We start from the raw sequence: 21,465 nt of genomic DNA on the forward strand, positions 1-21,465 counted from the left end.
CCAAAAGCTCATATCAAAATGTACTATAAGCTTAATACTTAGGAAACCTATACGGTGCATTCACTGGCACAATGTAACATCATGTTAATATGATCAAATTACCACTATGAACTGGTGCACAGCTGTTTGACACTACACACCAAAAGATCATGAGATTTCATGTGAAGATGTCAAAGTGTGCTTTACTATGCTGCAAGGCCATTATGTGTGTAATTTGCATGATGTACTTTTTTTTTGGCAAAATAATAATAAGACATTGATTAGCCTGAAAATCAAATTGACAATATTCTCCTTGTACAAGGATCATAATTCCGGCTTCAGCCTCTCACAAAATCTGAAGGCAAATTTCATCAATCCAACACTGAATTCCTATCAACAATATTATGACAACTGCAATATGATATGATGACATGCAGAAATATCAGGGTGTTGACATACTCCCATTTCCATCATCCACCCAGGGAAGTCAGAGGATGTTCAAGAAGTTTGTATATTAGGTGGTGCAAATTTATTAGAATGAATATTGCTGCAAACTATTTATACCAGGCAAGTGACAGCCTGGCCTCCTTTGATGGCAGCCAAACCCTAAAATGTGTGCCCATGGCAATCAGGCAGTACTAGCATTTTCAGACTAATACAATCCAAATGAATTGACATTACAGCATGAAGGAATGGTGTCACCGGATTCAACCGTACAAGAAAGGCACACACGCCCAGTGACTGGATTCTACTTCATTCAACCTCAGTAAAGCCAACAACAACAGACTGTAAAAAGCTAATTACTACTGTTAAATGCCGACAATAAAGCTGCCTGGGAAATAAGTGAACAGCTATCTTAATTAAGAGGATTAAGAAACTCCTTTTTGTTAATTAAAAAACTAAACCAACAGAATGGTAGAATAAAAGCAACAGTTCAACACAGCTTAAAACAATGTGGGCACTGAGTTGTGAAAGTGTGCATTTCCTTGTGTTGGTTTTTACCTTCTCATCTGCCATCCAGTCCATGATGTAGCGCATCTCCTGAAACAGTCTCTGTAGGTCACGGTGGGCATTCAGTCGCTCTCTGCGTGCAGCCAGAAGCTCTTTTAGGTATTCCCAGAGTCGCAGCACATTATCCCGCCGTGCGAGTATACGTCGCACATCATGGTAACCTTCTGCTTCCAGCTCTTTGGCAACCGCCTCCACAGCAGCCACACGCTCCCAATACGCTCCAATGTCTGTCTCGATGGCCTCATGCTTACGGGTGGCAGCTTCCACCGCTCCCAAGTCTGTTCCAAAGTTATCCTAATACCAGAGGAAATTGAATTAAAACCAGAAATTCAAATGCACCCAAAATCACACGTGTCTGTTTTCCAATAAATAAGGTTTTCTTCCATCTACCTGTGACACCAGCCTCTGGTTCTCACTCAGCCACGTCTCCCGCATCGCTGCTTTCCGGTCAAAACGGGCTGCTAGCATCTCCAGCTTCTCTTGGCGGATCAACTCATTTCTCAATGCCAGCTCACGCTCGTGCTCTGCCTTTTCCAGTCGCTCCCATGCCTGATACAAAAATGAAAACAGAGGAACCATGTTTCATGCAGCAATTTGGATTGTTTTACATTTAATTAGTAACAGATGTACTTCTGCGCCCTAGCACAACCTTAGAGAATGGACAGCTACATTTCTAGCCCTTTCTAGAGCAGCACATACCTTATTGATGTCAGAGATGAGTTTGCCCTCTCTTGGCATGTAGACTTTCTGATTGTTTGCTCTCATCTTGCTTTGGATAGTAAAGAGGAGAACCTCCAAGTTTCCCTTCTCTGTAAATCTGTGGAGACAAGACATCTCTGCTGTTAACTACACAGTTTCACATTCTGTAACCTAATGGATAACAAGCACTGACTCACTGAGTGGGTTCAATTAACCCAGCAGGTACTCACTTGGGGGGTTTCTCCACAGTCCTGTAGGAGTTGAACGCCTGGAGCTGGTTCTGCACAGCACTCAATGAGTTAGCTAGCTGTCGATCATTTAGCGTTACAATGGTCTGCTCAATCCATTGCAGCAGCTCTGAGGCCAGGGTCTCATACTTCTCTATCAGCTGGTCAGCCTCAATAGCATAGTCCAGCACCTGCAGGCCAGAGAAAAGTATAAATGGGTTGTAAACATGACACATGTGCACTCATTGTTTTACTCACACATGAATGCATACATACATAAATACATGCACACAGCTAACCTTGCCAATTCGTTTGCCCTCCACTGCCAGGGCTTTCATCTTGGAGAAGTAATGATAGTAAGTCGCCACGTAGGTGATAATGGACTTTTCATCAGGCTGATCAACATTAACATCTGGAGAAAAAAAAAAGAGAGCATGATCCATCTGCACCATAACTCTTGATCCATTTTTAATGTGGCTAATATTGAATTCAACCAGATTTAAGAAAAGCACCCTGAAAGAGGAACATCAAACTGTCTTTGAAAATGTTTTTTGTGATGTCAGTGCAGCTGACATGTGATGTAGCGTTGTCTAAGCTATAATTAATTGCAGTAATCCTCTATAGCCTAACGCCAGTCAATCTGTTTCGGGCAACAGCTTAGAGCCTTAGTGGACAGCATCAGACCATCAATGTGACTTGCAAGAGTGCTTCATGTTTTGATGGCGACTTTTCCCCACTCACCTTCTGGGTCCAGCAGCTTGGTCAGTCCCAGTTCTTTCTCAGCCACATTGAAAGCATTCTGGAGATTGTAATGAGCATTGGACCTCTTCAGGTTGTCAAACTCAATCAGGTCGGGTCTGCGGAGAATGGAGAACGATTGTGGTTTCAATAAAAACAGACTGCAGAAGAGAGCAGGTTGCAAACAAATGCTAAATCATTCAGGCTATATATAGCACTTTCTTGCACAGAGGAAAAAAAGGTTTGCAGTCCACTGTGTTTACAGACCAGGGTGCATAAAATACTTCACTGGAATTAGGTAAACTCATCTGCATGCAAATGGGCTTTTCATGTGTGGATTAGGCAAGCTGCTCCTGCCAATTATTGCTTATTCTTGGCTGAGCCATATTTTCAGCTTACCTGGGTATTACAGACATAACACACACAAAATTGGTTGAAAGGGCCAATTTATCATTAAAACCTTATTGACCAATAAGCCTGAATTGGTATTCACATAACCATTATCATATTCTCTAATTGAGGTTCAGAGTTTTAACCTATACAAGGGTCATGACACCTTTTACTAAAAAACATTTTTAGCCAATAAAACACAACAAATGACATTGAAGATACAACGGTAAGAGAAAAAAATCCAACTTTTTTTGCATAGTGTAATTGCTGGCCTGATAATGTAAATGGTAGCATCATGGTTTGAATGAAATGAATGAAAGCTCCCACGGTTCAGTAACTCCAGTGAAAGTAATGTTGGCATTCATGTATCAAGTATCGCCCTCATTGTATACATTCATGGTAATAAACCATGTTCTATTAAAGTCAGGACTTTAGACTGCAGCTCTGGCCTTCAGTTTATAGCTTAATTTAAACGTAAGCTATTGATGAATATTTTGCCAGCAGGGTGTGCAACTGAGTTACTAAGCATCTCTCCTCATAGAAAATAAGTGGGTTATTATTTCTGTGATCTAGGTCATCTTACTCCCTATTTTACTTTCATCCTTTTAGCCATATTGCAGACTTGAAGAATGGGAGGAGCACGAGGAGACCTAAATAGAAAAGGGGATAAAAGCACCCCAGAGAAAGGCAATGGTACTGCGACAGGTGCTGATCATTAGGTAAAGAAAGATAAAAAAAAATACAAGACAACTTTTTGATTTGTAGGATATCCTTACTTGGGAGAAAAGAAGTTTAAAAGTGTTTTATATAGAAAGTGTACGCTTGAGAGGAGACAATTTTACTGTAGTAGGTAATATCGAGTCAAGGAAGAAGTCAATGACCTGTGTTTGTGCACGATGGCATTGAACGCCAGGCCATCTCTCCAGCTGGTAGTGAAGTTGTGGATGTTGACATTGGGGTATCTGCAGAGAGGAGATTACAAGTCATTAATCATTAGCTCAGCACAGCAAAGATTCATAAAAAAGTAAAAACATGAATGTCATAAATGGTCAACTATATCCCTAACATATTAACAGCATGTGTCCTGTGTCATTAAGCCCTCCCTCCACCTCTCTTCCACTGCTCCCTTCTCACCCAGCAGTTTTCATTTGGCACCAAAGCAGCAGGGCATCTTTGGCTGATTTTTTCTCTTTGTTGTCCTCCGTCTCCACACTGATGTCCTGAATCTGTCAACACAGCATTCAATTCAATTGAAACTGTGTCCATATATTTTTCAGCAGTTCCTAGATTATTACACCTTGCAATATTATTACTGTGGCATCTATTGTAGACAATTCCAAATATCAGTAAAGGTTAAAAATAATCACAAGTAATGATAGTTCCTAAGTTCCTAGCTAAAATAACAGCATAAAATACCACCTTGCCAATCACATCACAGCAGCATTAACCTCTATTAAGCTCATTTTTGTGTGTTTGCCTGAGGATGGGCTTGGCTTACATGCAGAGACCTGATGTCCCAAAGCCAAACTTGCTCTTTGAAAGAGGTTAAGCAACATGGCAATTAGGCTGAGAGACTTTATAAGTTACCTGGAAGCGAAGAATGATGGTCCAAATGAGACCCAGTGTGAGACGGTGATTCCCGTCCACAATGTCGTGTGAGCCCATGTTTTCTAGATGGACTTTTTGCTCCTTGAGAAACTGCAAGGCTTTATCAACATTCTCCAGGCAGTGGATACGCATACGGCCCTTTGTGGGTTTTGGCTAAGGGAAGCAGAGGAGAAAAAACAAAGAAGATCAAGGTTGACATAGTTGAAAAAAGTAACCACAAAATACATAAAAGAGATTTTAAAGGAGAAAAACAAGAAGAAGTAGGAGGGGAAGTGAATCACACACAAAAAAAAAAAAACAAGAAATGAAACGCGTGATTTCTCTTTCCTCCTGACTAGTGGGGCCTGGTGGGGGTCATGCTAAGGGTCAGGGCAGGGACAGAAAGGGGAGGTTTCTCTGCGATACTGACCAGCTGTTCTCCTGAGAGCACTTCCAGCAGGCGGATAAGCATGCGGCCATCGCGCAGGTCAGTGTACAAGTCACCAATGCGACAGGTCACTCGGCCCAAGTGAGAGTTTACCCATTTGGTGAAGGTTTTCTTCTGTACTGCTTCACGCTCATCTGTAAAAGACAAAAAGGGGGGTTAAGTCACATTACACCAACATTACAATTGACTCAGCTGACTGAGAGGTCAGTGGCCTGTTCAGCATCACTTTTTGGCAGATAAATATTTACAGGAAATCAATTTTGCACCAACATAGTCGATAACTTTGATCCCTTCTGAGCGCAGACAGGTGACAGAAAATCATAACAACTTAAGCCCTCGTCTTCTGCAGCTCATTTTACAGATAAGCTATGCCATTAAGTCTTCAGGATCTCTGCATTGACAGCTTAGTGAGAGGTTTTCACTCTTCAGACCAAAGTTTACTGATGGCTCTGCTCATGTGTGCACTGCTAATTACTCTAATGATGTAAGTTTAGCAGAGAAAAGTGACAATGCAAAATTGTGCAAGAAGGCAATTACATTGAGAGAGTATTTTGGTTGTTACTTTATAAGAGCAGGACTAAAAAAAGAATCACAATAAATTAAGCTGTAACAGCAGCTCAGACATATGGACCGGGGGAGTAAGAAGCTAATCCTGCTCCACCACCTAACAAGGTGACCTCATTTCTAGGACACAAGGTCTCCCTGCCTTTTGAAAACACTATTCTAGCACTGTACTTACTGCACTGCACCTCACCCATAAAGTACAACTCTGAAGCAGACATGAAATACCTCAGAAGAACAGCTCTGTACTACTAACTTCAACAAAATAAAGAAACACCTGCAGCATGATGAGATAGAGTAGAATTACATATTGGTGGTGAACAAATCTTGAAACAATAAAAAGCACAGTCTTGACATTTTGACATTGATCTTTAAAGAAACCAAACTATAACTACCCTCATGTTGAGGAAGGCAAGGTCTTTAAAACATTTTTTAAAAAAATTAAAAGTGTTCATAACACAAGTGTCTGTATGATAGCTGCACACCCTATTTGTACAATACATTCCTTGGCAGCCTGGTGCAACGACATTAACCACAAAACCAAATTATGTGTAGTTCAGATATCGTAAAAAAAAAAAAAATCCAAAGCAAAGGCAGAAAAGAAGCTAATGTGACAGAAACTAGCCTTGAGGACTCAAGGAGTCCATAAACCTGGATGAGATTTACTAATTAGACTAAAAACTCTCCTGTGCCATCGTTGGTCCCTCTTCCTATTCAGTTCAACTAAATATTTATTTATAGCGTAGTAGCCACCACAAAGTATTTCAAGTCCTGGTTTTGATCATGTAAAAGCTAAAGCGTCATGGTTGGCTTGAAAGTATGTACCCCTATACTGCTGCACCCAACAAATTGATGATTTTAAATAGACATTTTTCAAAAATGCTTATGCAGGAGGTCGTGCAAAGACTTGCAATTGCAAGCTACTGTAGTGTTCAGATGCAATTGTCTTTTTATCTTGCACTGGGTGACTGTAAAGGTCAAGAAGCTTGAAACAGTCACATTAAAAAAGATCCTTGAGATTAAATCAGAGGGCAGCACATTAATGGCAGCTTCTGTGGAATAAAAAATAAAATCTAGATGCCCACAACACTATTTGTCTGCAAAGCAAAGATAACAGTATAAGAAAGTAAGAGTTACTACAGGGTTTAGTTGGTTGCATTTTGTGATTGATAGAGGAATACTAAGTCACTTTAAAAGCCCGTGAGCAATGTCAGGTGATCAAACACAGCCTGTTGTGTAATCAACCACTATCAACTGTCAGCTAAAAAAAGCCAAGATTTTGAAATCTCACACAAGTCTTTTTGAGTGGAGTAACACCAAAAGCCATGACCTGTTGCAAGCTGGAGGTGCCTCGTCTGTATCTATATTCTAGATAGGACCCCTTTTGAAATAAACCATACAATAATAAAGTTTCTTATAATGCCGTGCTTTAACAAAGTGCCTTAAATTGAAAACAATGTTCTTCTCCGTTTTGTTTTTTTTTAAAACAAAGTTAAATCTGTCACAGCTGCTCTTAGCCTGATTAAAATCGTGGTCCATGGCCCAGTCCCCTACGGCTGTGACCTCTGCATTTTACTTTATATTTTGTTGGAAGCACCCTGTGGAGTCTGTGACCCCAAGCAGCCATGTTATTTTAATGAGTGGGTTTGCATACCGTTAATGTTTCACCATCACGCTCACAAGGATCCATATGCATGCAGTGAGCATCAGACTGGTGTAGTACAGATTTCTCCCAAATGCAGAAGGCAAGCCTCACATTTTTCCTATTGAAATTCACATTTCAGTCTTTTGTGGCCATTGCACAACTCTCAGGGACTGTCACGCTGCCAAAAAACCATCACTGACGTGTTTGTTGTAAGCCTGGCTTAGTGATAAAATGCCAGTGTGCTGTGGTTCACCCTTCCTTCCCATGCCTTTCTCTTAAGAGCACGGCCTGCCAAAGTGAACTGGCCAACAATAGAAAACGTGATAGTAGAATATTTTTTTATTGTTTTGTATCCCTCTAGTTGCTCTGCATCACAGTTGACGGCAGCAGAATGACTCAAGGAAGTGCTGCGAGAAGAAAACAAGATCAATACACGGAAAAAGACACTGAAAATGTGTGGTGTAAGGATCCATAAGCTGCATTTACCTACATGTACCTGCATTTCGTCCTATCCACCTACTTACAAGCAGTCTAGTAAATTACAGTAGTAAGTTGAAATGAAACATTTCAAATAACCACCAATTCTCATAAGGTCTATATATTACACAAAACCACAAAGAAGCATGCAAATTGTGTTTAGTTTGTGCAACTATAAAGTATTATTGAGTGATTATGTGTCACCCTGTCCTACCCCTTTCTTTTACTGCTGGATGGTTTGGTAACAACTGAGGAGGGCAAATGCTTAACAGACAAAGAGTTCAATAGCAGATAAACCTACAGTATGCTCTGTCAGACACAGTACAATGTAATGGATATGTTGGGGTTAGAAAGATTACCATCTGACTACGGTAACTATGCAGACAAACACACAAAGATGTTACAGTTAAAGGAAGCAAACAGACACAAGGTTCAACACATTTTGTGACCTCAACTAAAAATATTTTTTGTGTATCCATATCTACAGATTCAATACAGATATACAGTTACTGCAGAATATATTAACCTTCACTTTTTTCACAGTTTAAACTTTAGCTCAAAATCATCAATCTACACTAACTAACCTAGAGTGCAAAGTGAACAGATTGTTTTTTTATTATTACTGAAAAGTCAAAAGTGAAACATGTCATCTGCAAAACCACTCAGAACCTTTGTTGTCGCACTCCATGACCTCCATGACAAAACAGTAGTGTGGCACAGATCAGAGCGAGGGTATACAACCATTTATAAAGCTCTGAGTGTTCATAGGAGTACAGTGGTATCAACAATTGCAAAATGGAAGAAGTTTGAAGCCACCAGGACTCTGCGTAGCACTCTGTCAAGCTCAGCCCACTTTAAGTTACCCACACTACATTCAAAGAACTCAAAGAACAAGAGGAAAATGATTCATTAACCTGAGGCAAAAATGGATTTATTTGGACAGAGGTCCAAGCACACAGGCGGCATCATGCTATGGAGTTTCTTCTCAGTGGCAGGAAAAGGGAGACAGGATTAAGCAGAGAATGAATGCAGCCAGATACAGAGGGCCCTTAAAAAAAAACCTTCTCCAGAGTGCAGCGACCTGAGACAAGAGCAACGGGTCACCTGTCAGCACAAACGTGAACCAAAGAATAGAGTCCAGATAACGCTGGAGTGACTTCGAGACCTCTGACTGATACAGAGTGTGCCAGCCGAAGCCCAAACTTATACTCCATATAACATCTATGGAGCGACCTAAAGACGGTTCACAGAGGCCATCCATTCAATCACTAAACCTGACAGGATGTGCCAGGAAGAATGGGACAACTGCCCAAATACAGGTTTGCAAGGCCTGTGGAGACTTACTCAAGAAGATTAGAGTTGTAATTTCTGCCAGTGGGACTTCTACAAAGCACTGGTTTAAGGGTTTGAACACTTTTGTTGATGAGAGATTTCAGTTTGGGATTTCTTCTAAATTTGACTGTTTATTTCAACTTTTCATGACAGAAATGCAACATTTAAAGGACGAAAAAATGTGTGGCTGTATAAAGAATAATTACTACTAATTATAGTCATGGCCTCCAGGCATATTTGGACGGCTGCTGCTATTGTAGCTTTTAACTGTCTTGTCTCCTGGATATGTGTGCTTTTTCCAGGTCTACCTAAACTCAAGGCTATCTTGACAAGGGAGGAATGTTATAGCATTGCAATCAAACAGCTATTCAGTTAAACAGCCTTGATCGGCTTTAGTCCACGACGGTTCTCTACATTTCACAAATGATGTGCAGGTGATTTGAGATTGCAGTTTGAGTTTCAGGTATTTTCATTCCTACTTTCATAAACCAACTCCCACTAAACCAGCCTTATATGTCTTTCTACCTATAACTGACAGATCATTCAATTATTAAAGGACCATTAATCATTTTGAAGCTGTTCAATGAGCCAGCAGGGGTGAATTGCTGTGGCAGGTGGAGTACGGTGGAGGAGCTTACATTCCTCATGAGGCTTGGTCGTGTCGCGACAGCACCCAGCACTGAGGAGAAGGAAGTGGGGCAGTGGGCAGGGGGTCCTAAAGAACAAATACTGCTACCGTGCTGGTGCTGCACTCCTAATGACAAGGCTGCTGAACAAGACACAAGACAAAAACTGACATCACTCTGCTATGTTTGCTCATTTATAACAGGCAAACACAAACTTGTCATCAGCTGCGGCTCCAGCAGATAAGGGCAAACCTGTTGCAGCTGTTTTCTCTAACGATGTGACATTTGTGAGCTGTGTTGTTAGTACATAAGAGGATATGTCAACTGTAATGTCTGTACATCCACATCTAAAAGGTTCAAAATGCTCGGCCTCCAAAACAGGATGCTTGGGAAGGCACTGTATACATTTAACAGAGTGTAGCTACGCTGAAGGATGAAGGTGACAAAAGATAAAGGAAACCTGAACTATGCCTTCTCTGTGATGCCAGATGTCTCACGTCATGCAAAATACTTGCAGAGCCTGCCAACATTGTTACACAATTACACAATAGAAGACAAGAGAGAAGAGTGGGAAAATTTGGGCTTTGGAAGCAAATTCTACTAATTACTAGCTAGTCTTGCTAAGTCTTGTATAATCTTTGCTGTTTTTGACAAAACATGGCTTTTCACACTGGCCTTGAAAAATGCACAGTTTAAAGTAAACTGAATGTTTCAGCATCAGGGGGTTAAAAGAGTGATAATACTAGGTTTACCTTCAATATGTGGACCAACACAAGACAAATAATGGCTGCTCTGAATATTATGAATTGAGGCAAGCATCCCCAATGTCTAATAGGGATTCAATCAACTACTGAAAAATATTGTTTCTACAATTAAAAACCCATACTAAACCGGACTCCCTACCACTAATTTACTCTGTGACAAGAGTCAAATGTATTTGTATTTAAAATTCACAGAAACAAACAGTTACTCAAACCTGTTTTCAAAATCCCCTGACTATTCTGGACCTCTACCTGTCCTTCTTGAGCCTCCTTGTGTGCAGGCTAGAAAAACAAGCGATTAAAATTTTCAATGCCATGTTTTTCTCCATTGTTTACCAATGGCGGATCAAAACTAGTGGTTAGAAGAATCACTAAACGTTTCAGAAGCATATTTGGGCATGTCCAGTCACTTTGAACATGTTTGTGTCTGGTAGTGAGCCTTAAGTATATGTCAGAGTGAGGGAGTAGAATGAGGGCCTGTCTCAGCCAGTGCCCTCTTTACATTCGAAGATACTGGGGTTTAGCTCGATGCTGCTTTTCTGTTTCACCGTCAAACAAACTTGTGCACTGTTGATAATGATGATTATCTGAAGGTAATCTGAGCAAATATGCCGCCAGACTTAATCCTGTCTGTGAGGCTCATGGTGGCTCGGATCATGTTTGGTGGAAACACAGAGACAGATACAACACTAACATTGCCTAGGTGGGCCAAGGCTCACAGACATCTGTGAAGGAAAACCGTATCATATCTGTGCTTCAGAATAACACACTGTATGTGAGGTTTAAGACAAAGATTAAGTCTTTATCAGCTGTACCACTGTACTGAGGTTAATGTTAGCTGATCATTTATGGGTACATAGTCACTTGGCACTGATCGGAACAATTACTATTTTACTATATTTTTTGTACCAGAATACAATGTGCTTTTCTATATTCAGTTCAGTGGTCAAATCAAGGTTCTGTAAATTGAATAACTGAAGAAAATCTCTCACATTTATGTGTGGCATGCAAATGTGTTGTTTTACATTTATTGCCTGTATAGCCTGCTGCATGGCTGAGAATCTCTCTCAAATGAGATACTCTGATCATAAGAAAATTCCAAAGTAGTGCAGATAATTAAAGTGAATGTCAGGATTTTGGGAAAATGTTACGTTGTTTTAGTTAGTACATATTCCGAATTTGCAAATATATTTGAATCCTATACCGTCAAAAATGCCATAATGCAAATGGTTAACCTGAAAACAAAAACAAAACAAAACAAAAAGAAAAAACACCATTAAAATTTGAAGTTACTACATGCTAAGCATTGCAACTGAGACAGAACTGTGTTTGAGTGAAAGGTTCCCTGCCAGCACACAGTGTGATTAGTCTAAGAAAGGACAGTGCCCATCCTGCCCATAAGACAGCAGCTTGCATTTGTCATCATGACTTTGTTTTTTAGCTGCCAGCATACACAGCATGTGGTCACTGCTGACCAGTCATCTTGGTCGGCCACTAACTGCTTCATACTGCACAAATTTACAAAATGTTAAAAATACCTGACCCTGACACAAGTTGAATGGAAGCCAGGACTCAACGTAAAGGCAGTCAATCCCTCCATCCTGCCGTCAGCAACTCCACAAATGATTCACACCGATCAATGAAAACGTCAACAACAATGTTTAGTGTTTACAACGTTCAAATTATGTGAAGCTTCATTTGCCTGTTCAAGCTCACCTCACTGACAAATGCTAGGTGTGATACTGTATACACAACAGACAATGTCCCAGTACAGGATGCAGCACTGTTCCTTTCCCACTGACCAGGCCCTGTCACTGATCAAATACTGTCTGTTTGCACATCACAGAGACACAGATAAGCATCGGTAAGGGGGAAATAAAGGCAGACAGACAGAAACGTCCATTTAATTCTACCTATTAAAGGCGAGTTTGCTTTGCTGCTCACTGTCTTCTCGATACATTCTGCATCCCTCCACCGTGTTGCATGACACTGCACTTTGGACTCCCAGTGGCATCATTTTTGCACAGCGGACAAGGAACGACTGTCCATAAATAACTCACCATAGCAAGCACTTCACACAATAGCAACAGCAGGCAAATAGCAGGTTTTTGTACAGTTTTCATTTGTCTGGCCACTTACTGCACACTAGGCTATTGTCTTAATATTTATTCCTAAATATGTGCAAAGCTTTCAGAGGAGACAGCTGAGACCTAAAGCAATACTTCTGACCTCAGCACTAGCTGGTAGTCATCAAGTTCTGCTAACAATTTCCTCTAGTTTTATGTTCTGCCCAGGTCATGTCTTCATCCACAGTCATCCTTGGTTGCCTTTTAACTGAGCTGAAAAGCCCTTGGCTCTCCCAACTCCTAACATCCTGTCCACCACCAAACCTGAACTGGTGTAATGAGTGCCTCTGGTCACCCCCTTCTTCAAAAGAATGAGCAAACTACCTCCATCAATCTGTTTTAATGACCTTCCCTTGGACTATCCCCACACAAGATTATTGTATTGTGCCAAAGGGTACAGAGAAAATCATTATCAGTGGAAATCTTGACTTTTCTCTTGTTTGCGGCTCTGTTCTTATTAAACTGGAAAAATTCTACATAAAAGAACAATTCTATACTGCAACTACTGGTTGTGTATTTTAAATTCGGAGCATTTATTGACTTAAACTTTTGCAGAAAACAATCTAAGGATGAATTGGGTGTTGTGTATGTAATTAAGCAAAAAGTAAACCACACTTTGATAGGTGAGCATGTGTATCTGCATGTGCATACAGTATGTTTGCATTTATTATGTATGGACATTTTGGTTTAACACCAACTGCCATGATTGATATATATTCTAAGTAATTCTGAATTATTATATAACCTGATAACTTGCACTGAATCCATCCAATACATTAAGATAACACATCACACATTCTTTGCTGCACAGGTGGAAGCATCTGACACACAACAACAAAGACTGCTAAGAATGCGAACATGACTATAAAACTGTCTATATTAACACAAATTAGTAGTTACGGTTGGTGTATGGAACATGAATGCAAACTTCTAAAGCAGGTTTACCAATAAATTACTCAAAAAAAAGTCTAGAGGGCAAAATACACAATAATGAGAGTCTTACTCGGGCGCGGTACAGATCAACCGTACCTAATGTGGAAGCACCCTGAGGCTCGAGAATTCGCAGTCATCGGCCTTGAACTCTTTTGCTGTCTGTGTGAGATTACAGAATAGATCCAACACACTCATTAAAGGGATACCATGAAATATTTGTCACATTCTGTAGTGAGAGAAAAAAAAGCTCAAATACTTAAAAGAAGTTTGTAAGCTTTGTGGTTGGTGGTTACAATTCTTTCCGATCAATAGTGGGTGGTTTGAGCTGAGTGTCAACGATGACTATGGTGTGGTGTGCCATGAGAAATGCAAACAATGGGGGGGAAACCATGCCCTAGAAGCTGCAGAATAAATGGTATTTGTAAATAATGTTTCGGCCACAGGGGTAAACGTGATGCATGATGTACACAGTAAGTACTTACAGCTACTTATGGCTACCAAACAAGAAATCAACTCTGTACAATGGATGGATTGACTCCAAATCTTTCTCCCTCCCTTGGTAGCTGCCTAGACCTGACCAAGAACACAGAGTGTCTCATAAATAATTTCCCACTGTGGGTCAAAGTTGTTTCTATGCAAGTCATTTCTTCATTTTATTTATTTTAAATATTCACTACAGCTTTAAAGTTAGCCTTTGCTAAAGTACAAGATGCTGTACTGTATACAGCCACTGTTCTTTTAGTTACTATATTCCAGTAGAAATGGGGGGGAAAAAAAGTGAACTATGAGGTATTGCACATGCAAAGCAAAGTGAGAAAAGAAGCAAGCAGATGCACAGGCTGTGACATTTTTCTCCTCATAAAAACGGAACTCCCCTTCCTTTGCTCATGACTTCGAAAGTATTGCTGTGGTAAAACTGCTGCCTTGCCCCATGTGGCATGAGTTATTCTTAGACTTTTAACAGTTGAGGTTGCAAGTGTAGAATGTTGCCCAACTTTAACTGGTATATTGCGATGACAAAAACTGACAGGGTGAGTAAGATAGAGACCTCGCTTACATTATTGTCCCTTCACCCCTTTCTGAAGGCAATGAACTTGCCCTTCAATCACATTTCTCTGTGCCATCTGCAGCTGTGGCTGATAATGGGGAAGATAAGGGAGGAGGTGACTGGCCAAGGCCAAACTCACAAGGAAGGAGACAGAAACAAGCAACAATAGAGCAATAACATCTGGAGACAAAAAGGGTGTGAAATGTAAATAAGACAATAAAGGCCCTGAAGTCTCCAAAAACTGCACTTTCTTGTTACCCTTCCCAGTAGGAAGCTGTCAATATTAGCAAAACTGTACAAACAAAAAGCCATTCTGTGTGTGTACGTATGGTGAACCCTCTCCAAGGTAATGTGACTCTGAGTTACAGCTGGAGGCCACCACAGTCAAAGCTTTCACTAAGAGTTTTAGAAATATTAAATTACAACTTTCTATTCAGTGTGTCCTGCTCGACTTGAAACTTGACCAAAATGCAACATTAATCTCTTTTATATCAACTTAGACCCTTAAATAAAATATAAGAACAAAAATGCTTCTGACCAAGACGGTTAGGAATACAATGGGTGAAAAAAACAAACCAGCCTTGGTCACTTCTTGTTGAATTTTGACTTTACAGGTAAAAACATCAGAACTAAATTACCTGTGAAAAAACTGTCATAGATTGATAGTACATAACTAGACTGTTTGAAATCAGCCAGTTCAGGGCAAAAACAGCTAAGCTGCAGACTTCTTTGGACAACTGTTTGTGTGTTTGTACATCTAAATGCCTTGAAGGGAGACAAACATTTCTTGTTGCATCAAAGTACTGTCTGTTTGAATAAAGCCATGTTGCTAAAGCCTGCCGAGGGACAGTCCAGCTAAAGTCCACAGCAGCTGACATGCAGTTAGGACAGTGACCCTTTGGACCAGGACCCTATAGTCTAGCATAACTCTCAATGTTTTTATCTATGAACCAGGTTACAAAACTGAAATTAAAATATATTTTTCTTGGCGGCAAGCTCTACAACGGATGTCAAATGAATATGAACTTTCACATGGAATTTCTGTATTGCATTTTACACACAAGAGACACAGTAATACCACGTAACATCTTGTGATTTCAGCAACAAGAAAATACAAAAGTGTCAGGGTACGCCAAAACAAGCTATTTAAAGAAAGCAACCCTCCCTCCATCTGTCAGTAGACACAACTCTTGGGGCCCAGTGTTCCATTAAACCTCTCCCTTGGCCATAATAATCTAGACACTGAGTTTAATCTTTACCAGTCAGATATCACTTAGCAGTGGAAAAAATGCTAGATGTGTTCAGTGCTTTAATATTAGACTGGTTTAAGGCAAAACTGCCAATTTCTAGTCACTAAGAATACATATTAGCAGCCTCTACGGCATGACTGGTATTGTTTTCACCTTGTGAGTCTGTCTGTCTGTGTGCATGTGTCATCATGGCAAAATGTAGTCCTGGAGACACATGCTGTAGCGGGAACTACCACAAAGGCAGTTTTGAATACTACTTCATCGTTCCAGCAGACATCATGATTTAACACAAGGAGGGAGTGACACAAAGAATGAGCCGCAAGGGTAGTCAAACTGGAAATACAAGTGGGTGTTGCCAAAATGTGTTTGTGTGTCTGGGTGTATGCGTGTAGGAGTATATTTACAGCAAACTTTATCCAGAACATATCCATGCACAGACATAACCAGTACATCAGGGGTACAGTAGAAGCATCTGACATGTATTTGTTATCCATTTTGCTTGAGAGTTTCACCTATCCAGTCTGAAATTGCCTCATTTCACAATATTGTTGTTGCAGGGAAGTGTGAACAAATGCTGTCAGTACTAATTTGGTGACTGATCTCTGACTCCTAAAATTATACACTCCGTTAAAAGTTTTCTTGCCTGACGAGTTGAGAAGGACAAGTAGGTATGCACCCTTAGCTTCTTTGTGCGTGATGTTGCATGACTGACTCTGAAAATGCTGTAAATCTTGTATATGCTTCGAAGAAACCAATATCTTTGCTGTGGATCTTATTTCCAGTCAAGAGCATTAATGTAGACAATGTGGAGGTGAAGACGTTTTTGTTCTGCAGACATCACTTCACAGACATTCTTTCAGCAGACCACTCGTGTGGCAATCAAGATATTGCTTAATGTGGGATGTGAAATATTGTTGGTCCCATGCAAGAATGTCAAACATGCTGAGAGAGTAGACCTGCCCCTCAAGTCAACTCTGAGATAGCTCGTTATTTCCAGATGGCAACCGGGGAGGGACCGGAAGCTAGCAAAAGACTGTGATCTTCTTGCACACCACTGACTGACATGTTAGTTTCATACACTACTGCTTGTACGCACCGAGTGACTGCAAATACTTTACTTAATACGCTGTGGCCAATAACTTTAGGCTTTACAGCTCAATGGAACAGCCGCGCAATAATACAAGAATTCTGCACTCTCTGCAAAGTGACAAAACAAAAACCACACCACAAAAAGACGAGAGTTTTATTAATTGTGTTCACTGCTATTTTAAAAGTAGTAAAGTTTTGAGTTGGCGGTTTCCCTTAAAATAAATCTCAGTTGTGTTAACGTAAGGTTTTTTTCTCCCAGTTATCGCATCATTTCCTGTGTCACAACCAATAACCTCTGTGATTTCTGTGTGCTAGACCCTACAGACCTTGCAGGCTTTGGCCGTAGACAGAGCTGTGCATTGTAATAAGATAAGAAAGGACAGGTGGCCCAGTGATCAGGTGCCAGACTGCCTGCTTTAGATCTCAGCTGAAGCCTACTGTGCGTCTACTACCGCTATCCTTACATCCACACACAGCTCTTAAATCGTACATAACTGTGAGAGGAATTTCTCCAACCTCCCACAGGTAATAGCTAATGCCAGAAAAACGCTGAACTATTTGGGGATTCACTTACCACCTAAAGCACCTGCTATAGGGCTAGCACTAGCCAAATAGTCCAATTCTACTTAATATTTCCTACTTTTGTCAACAAACGGAACATGTGCCAAAAGGAAAGTGCCGACTGTAGAACAGGTTTGTTAGTAAAATTTTTTAACATTAACAACTGTTTTCATAAGCCACACGCCAAAGAACTTGAGACTCTGTGACGTCAACCACTGAAATATACTGGCTCAGCTAATAGAAAGAAACCAGTGGGTAAACATAAATTACAAGTTATTCATTTGAATGGACCAAGCTGACGGACTAACATGACTCTTACCTTGTAGCTGTTTAAATCGTCCTTCCAGGATGTTAGAGTATTGCACCTGATTAACAAATGCTGCTGGGGACAAGCAGGGCTCTCTGTCCCTGTGGTCCAACTCCATGGTTGTTTGTCTCGATCTCTCTGCTAAATATTCCTCTCAGATACGGAATGAATGGGAGTTCTCCTACATAGCACAGCAGGGGCAACCTTTAAAAAAATGTATCAGATCCTTCAGAGGCTTTTCCAGAGAAAAAGTTTTATAAATCCAAAATGCCTTGCTTTATCCCCCTCTTTTAGATTCCCTGCTGTGCCTTAATAAGGCACAACACGAGCTTGAAAATGTTGCCGCCTGTTCTTCTCTTCATCTAAAGTATGTCCCACCTTGTCCAATGAAAACACAGCAGTGATTGCAAGAGTGGAGGGGTTTTTCAAAGAATCATTTCAAACAAAACTGAAGAACAAAATGTTCTCTGGTTTCATTCATTTCACCACACCGGTGGCCTCTGAGCAAAGTGAAAAAACCTTTGGTTGTACTCCCTCGTGGTTCTTGCGAAGAAACCCTGTGTATTCCTTCCCTCCAAACTGTGAACAGGCATTTGCTGGAGCAGAGCACAGCAGAGCAAGCTAACCGGCCACGGTTGGATAGCTGTGTAAACAAAGCCTGCTGTGCAGTCTGAAAATTGTGTCATTTGCATAAGGTGTGTTTGAGGGAGGAGCACAAAGGAAGAACATGGCAGAAGGGTGGGAGGAGGGAGGAGGTGTAGAGGTGGACTAAACCATTAGAGTCTTTTGCTCAGTGTAGCTTGAGATGGATTATCTAACTCCACCTTAATTCCAGGGAGCACCGGGGTGTGGCTTGCCAATAAGGTGCATCATGAAAGTCCCCATCAGATTGCACGGTCTTATCCCTGCGTGGTTTCTTCTTATTTCAATCACTCTCTAGGACAGCATTTGATCTCCCCGTTTCTGCACATGGGGGCTGCCTCACGATAAGGCGTTAAGACAGGAAGGAAGTTGTTGAGAAAGTCTCAGAAGCACAACAAGCGCCTTCCTGCCTGAACAAGATTTGAAATTGTCAACTTGTGTGTGTGTGTTTATCAGGCAGATGGTGAGGCAGGGGTGGGGGTGGAAGTGAGTCATTATCAGTCTAAAACAATTATAGAAATATACTGTTTTAACACGTTTTATGTCCAACTAGATCAGGAACAAGTGTATAAATGATGCCTGGAAGCTCATGTTAAGAAAACTAAATGTCTTTTTGTTGATGTTATTATGGTATTTTCCCTGTCAGACTAAGAAATCGTTTGCAAACACAAGAGGAAACTGTGCAGAGAAGTTGCAAAAGAAGTGTTTTCACTAAATCAATGAACAAAGCCACACCATTTCCTCACAATAGTAATTACAGCCTTTTAGTGCATACTTCAGATTCTCAAGCAAGTTTACGGGCTATATTCTGTAATGCAACAATAACAAGAAATCAGTGCTATTTGACATTTATGGAATGCATGCCAAGATGACTTTCTAAGATTACTTATTACTAAAATTCCAAATATATTTCTAAATGTGGCTAACATTGATTGAAAGATTTACTATTTCTTGCAGCTGCTAAGTAAACACCCTGAAAAACATAACTATAAAGGCAAAGTTGCAGATTCAATAAACGCCCGAGCAAGAATTACACAAGACCATAAACACAGTGTGGACTAAGGTCATAGCCTTTCTTCTGAGAGGACAGCTTTTTGGTCTGCTCAGGGGGCAGTGGTATAAAAGTCTCATTATTTTCTGTGTTTGTCCTGATGAGCTGGCAGCATCTGGATGGGTCTCATTAGAGGACCAAATGCCCCAGGCTTTCTGTGACTGGGTGTTTATGGATGGGGACTGGACTAATGAGATCCAAAGCGGACACACTTCCCTCTGAGGAACAACCGCTATCGTATGGTCACATGCAGGGACAAAACTAGTAAACCACAGCGATTCCCATTTAGGATCCCACTGGGGACACATCAAACATGACAATCCTATTTAACATGAGACACAGATGTGATAGTAGGAATGTGTCTGGCACATCCTTCTTAACACATCAAGTTAAGGACGTTTCCTCCCTATACCAGCCATCATTAGGCTGTAATATTAAATAAACATACTGAGCAGCTACTTTATGAATCTTGTGTAATATGTAAGCAAACAGAGAGAAATCTGTCAAAAGGAAACGTGGGAGAAGCTCCTGCACTGAGCACGCTGGAGTTAATGATTATTAATGATGGCCTGGTGTAGTGAATGAACCCAGACACACACCAAAAAAAAGAGAGAAAAAGATAGAAGCTGCTGAGGGAGTAAGCACTATCGGGGGGGGAGTACAGATCTATTGCTGAGCATATAAATTTTATCCATCTCACAGCCCAACCCCTTTTAAGGACCCAGGGGAGGCTGGACCAAACTCCAAACACTGGCAGTAAATATCTGATCTGAGGGGAAATCCCCCCGGAGCAAGTAGGGTTGTTCTCTCATGAGAGTCCCACAGTCACTCAACTTAGTCCCAGTGTCAGCAAACGTGGCCAAATGTGTGAGAGTAAATTAGTATATTTCATTATTACAAACCCCCAAGCTTCTGTGTCATTTCATGGTTCATTATATATCCATGAAATATGAATGCATGGTCTGAATATATTCCAGATTTAAATAGTTTGTGAAGTCTACAATATTGCAGAAGATAACTGTTAAAGGAAGGCACGGACACTTTTAAAAAGCCTTGCTCTTTCCAACTGTCGAAGCTTTCACAAGTAAATACATGTAACTGTTTGAGCGTGAAACAGGGCGTTGCTTTAAAAAAATGCAAATACGCACAGCTTGCCTTGCTACCCACACAGTATAGAAGAACGGATAAGTGGCTATCTATGCAAATTATTATGATCTTAACTCAGGGGAGGCTCTCTGCTTCGAAACAAGTGGCACACGCTGCCGATTCCAACACACTGGAAGATGTGCAAGAGGTGTGAAGTAGGAAATTAGGTAATCAAATTCCATAGAAAAAAAAAAAAAGCAGAGAGAGATTGATTGAGACAGAGACTGCAAGTGAGAAGCGTAAGTCAGCAGCACCTTACAGAATGCAGAAGGCCTTGTCATTTGGGGATACGTTGTAAAAGGTGGGCAGGAGCTGAGCCTGGGGGGAAATAGCTGCTACAGCACGTCAAAGAATGTGCACATCAAGTCCACACTTGTTAAACCGAGATGGTATCGCTGGCATTCACACCAGAGTGCACAGACGCACACACACACACACATTGTACTCTTGTCACACTTGTGCAAAAGGTATTACAGCATACATTACACCATAGTATTTCATAACACAAATACATGACAGTAAAAATCTCCAGTGTCTTTAAATACCTCACAATGTGTATACAGTCAGGAAACAGCCACACCTGAAGTGTGTTTTCCCTTGGCACAAAGAAAGAAGTTGGGCTTAATTTGTAAGTGAAATGAGGTTTATCTTTCAGAAACACTTTGACTGCGTGGTGCTCAAAGATCATCAGTGCATGCGGTTTCTGCTCCGTATGAGTGTGTTTCGCTATGCGTCCCCATGTGTGTCTTGGGGCCTGCCTGTTGCTCCCCTCTGCTGGGTTCTTTATGACACTGCAACTTGTTTTGACGATTAGCATTAGAGTTTTTATCT

At 40.8% G+C, this 21,465-nt stretch overlaps 1 protein-coding gene across 4 annotated transcripts in view; it reads right to left on the bottom strand.

The window, feature by feature from the left end:
- sptbn2 (spectrin, beta, non-erythrocytic 2) overlaps positions 1 to 21,465 on the bottom strand; it is a 52,550-nt gene that overhangs the window by 15,342 nt on the left and 15,743 nt on the right. For 2 of the 4 annotated variants that reach the window (XM_008276196.1, XM_008276198.1), the window contains exons 1-11: positions 17,808 to 18,417; positions 5,062 to 5,213; positions 4,632 to 4,805; positions 4,179 to 4,270; positions 3,926 to 4,006; positions 2,658 to 2,773; positions 2,216 to 2,328; positions 1,920 to 2,107; positions 1,690 to 1,807; positions 1,381 to 1,539; positions 982 to 1,284 (exon numbers count right to left, since the gene is read on the bottom strand). In XM_008276196.1, coding sequence (XP_008274418.1) covers positions 982 to 1,284; positions 1,381 to 1,539; positions 1,690 to 1,807; positions 1,920 to 2,107; positions 2,216 to 2,328; positions 2,658 to 2,773; positions 3,926 to 4,006; positions 4,179 to 4,270; positions 4,632 to 4,805; positions 5,062 to 5,213; positions 17,808 to 17,913 — 1,602 coding nt within the window. In that variant the 5' untranslated portion in view covers positions 17,914 to 18,417. Of the gene's footprint in view, positions 1 to 981; positions 1,285 to 1,380; positions 1,540 to 1,689; positions 1,808 to 1,919; positions 2,108 to 2,215; positions 2,329 to 2,657; positions 2,774 to 3,925; positions 4,007 to 4,178; positions 4,271 to 4,631; positions 4,806 to 5,061; positions 5,214 to 17,807; positions 18,418 to 21,465 lie in introns of those variants that run through there. The other 2 variants (XM_008276197.1, XM_008276195.1) reach the window with 2 other exon arrangements.

Source organism: Stegastes partitus, unplaced genomic scaffold (assembly GCF_000690725.1).
Source record: "Stegastes partitus isolate 25-593 unplaced genomic scaffold, Stegastes_partitus-1.0.2 Scaffold67, whole genome shotgun sequence".
Taxonomy (NCBI): Eukaryota; Metazoa; Chordata; class Actinopteri; family Pomacentridae; genus Stegastes; species Stegastes partitus.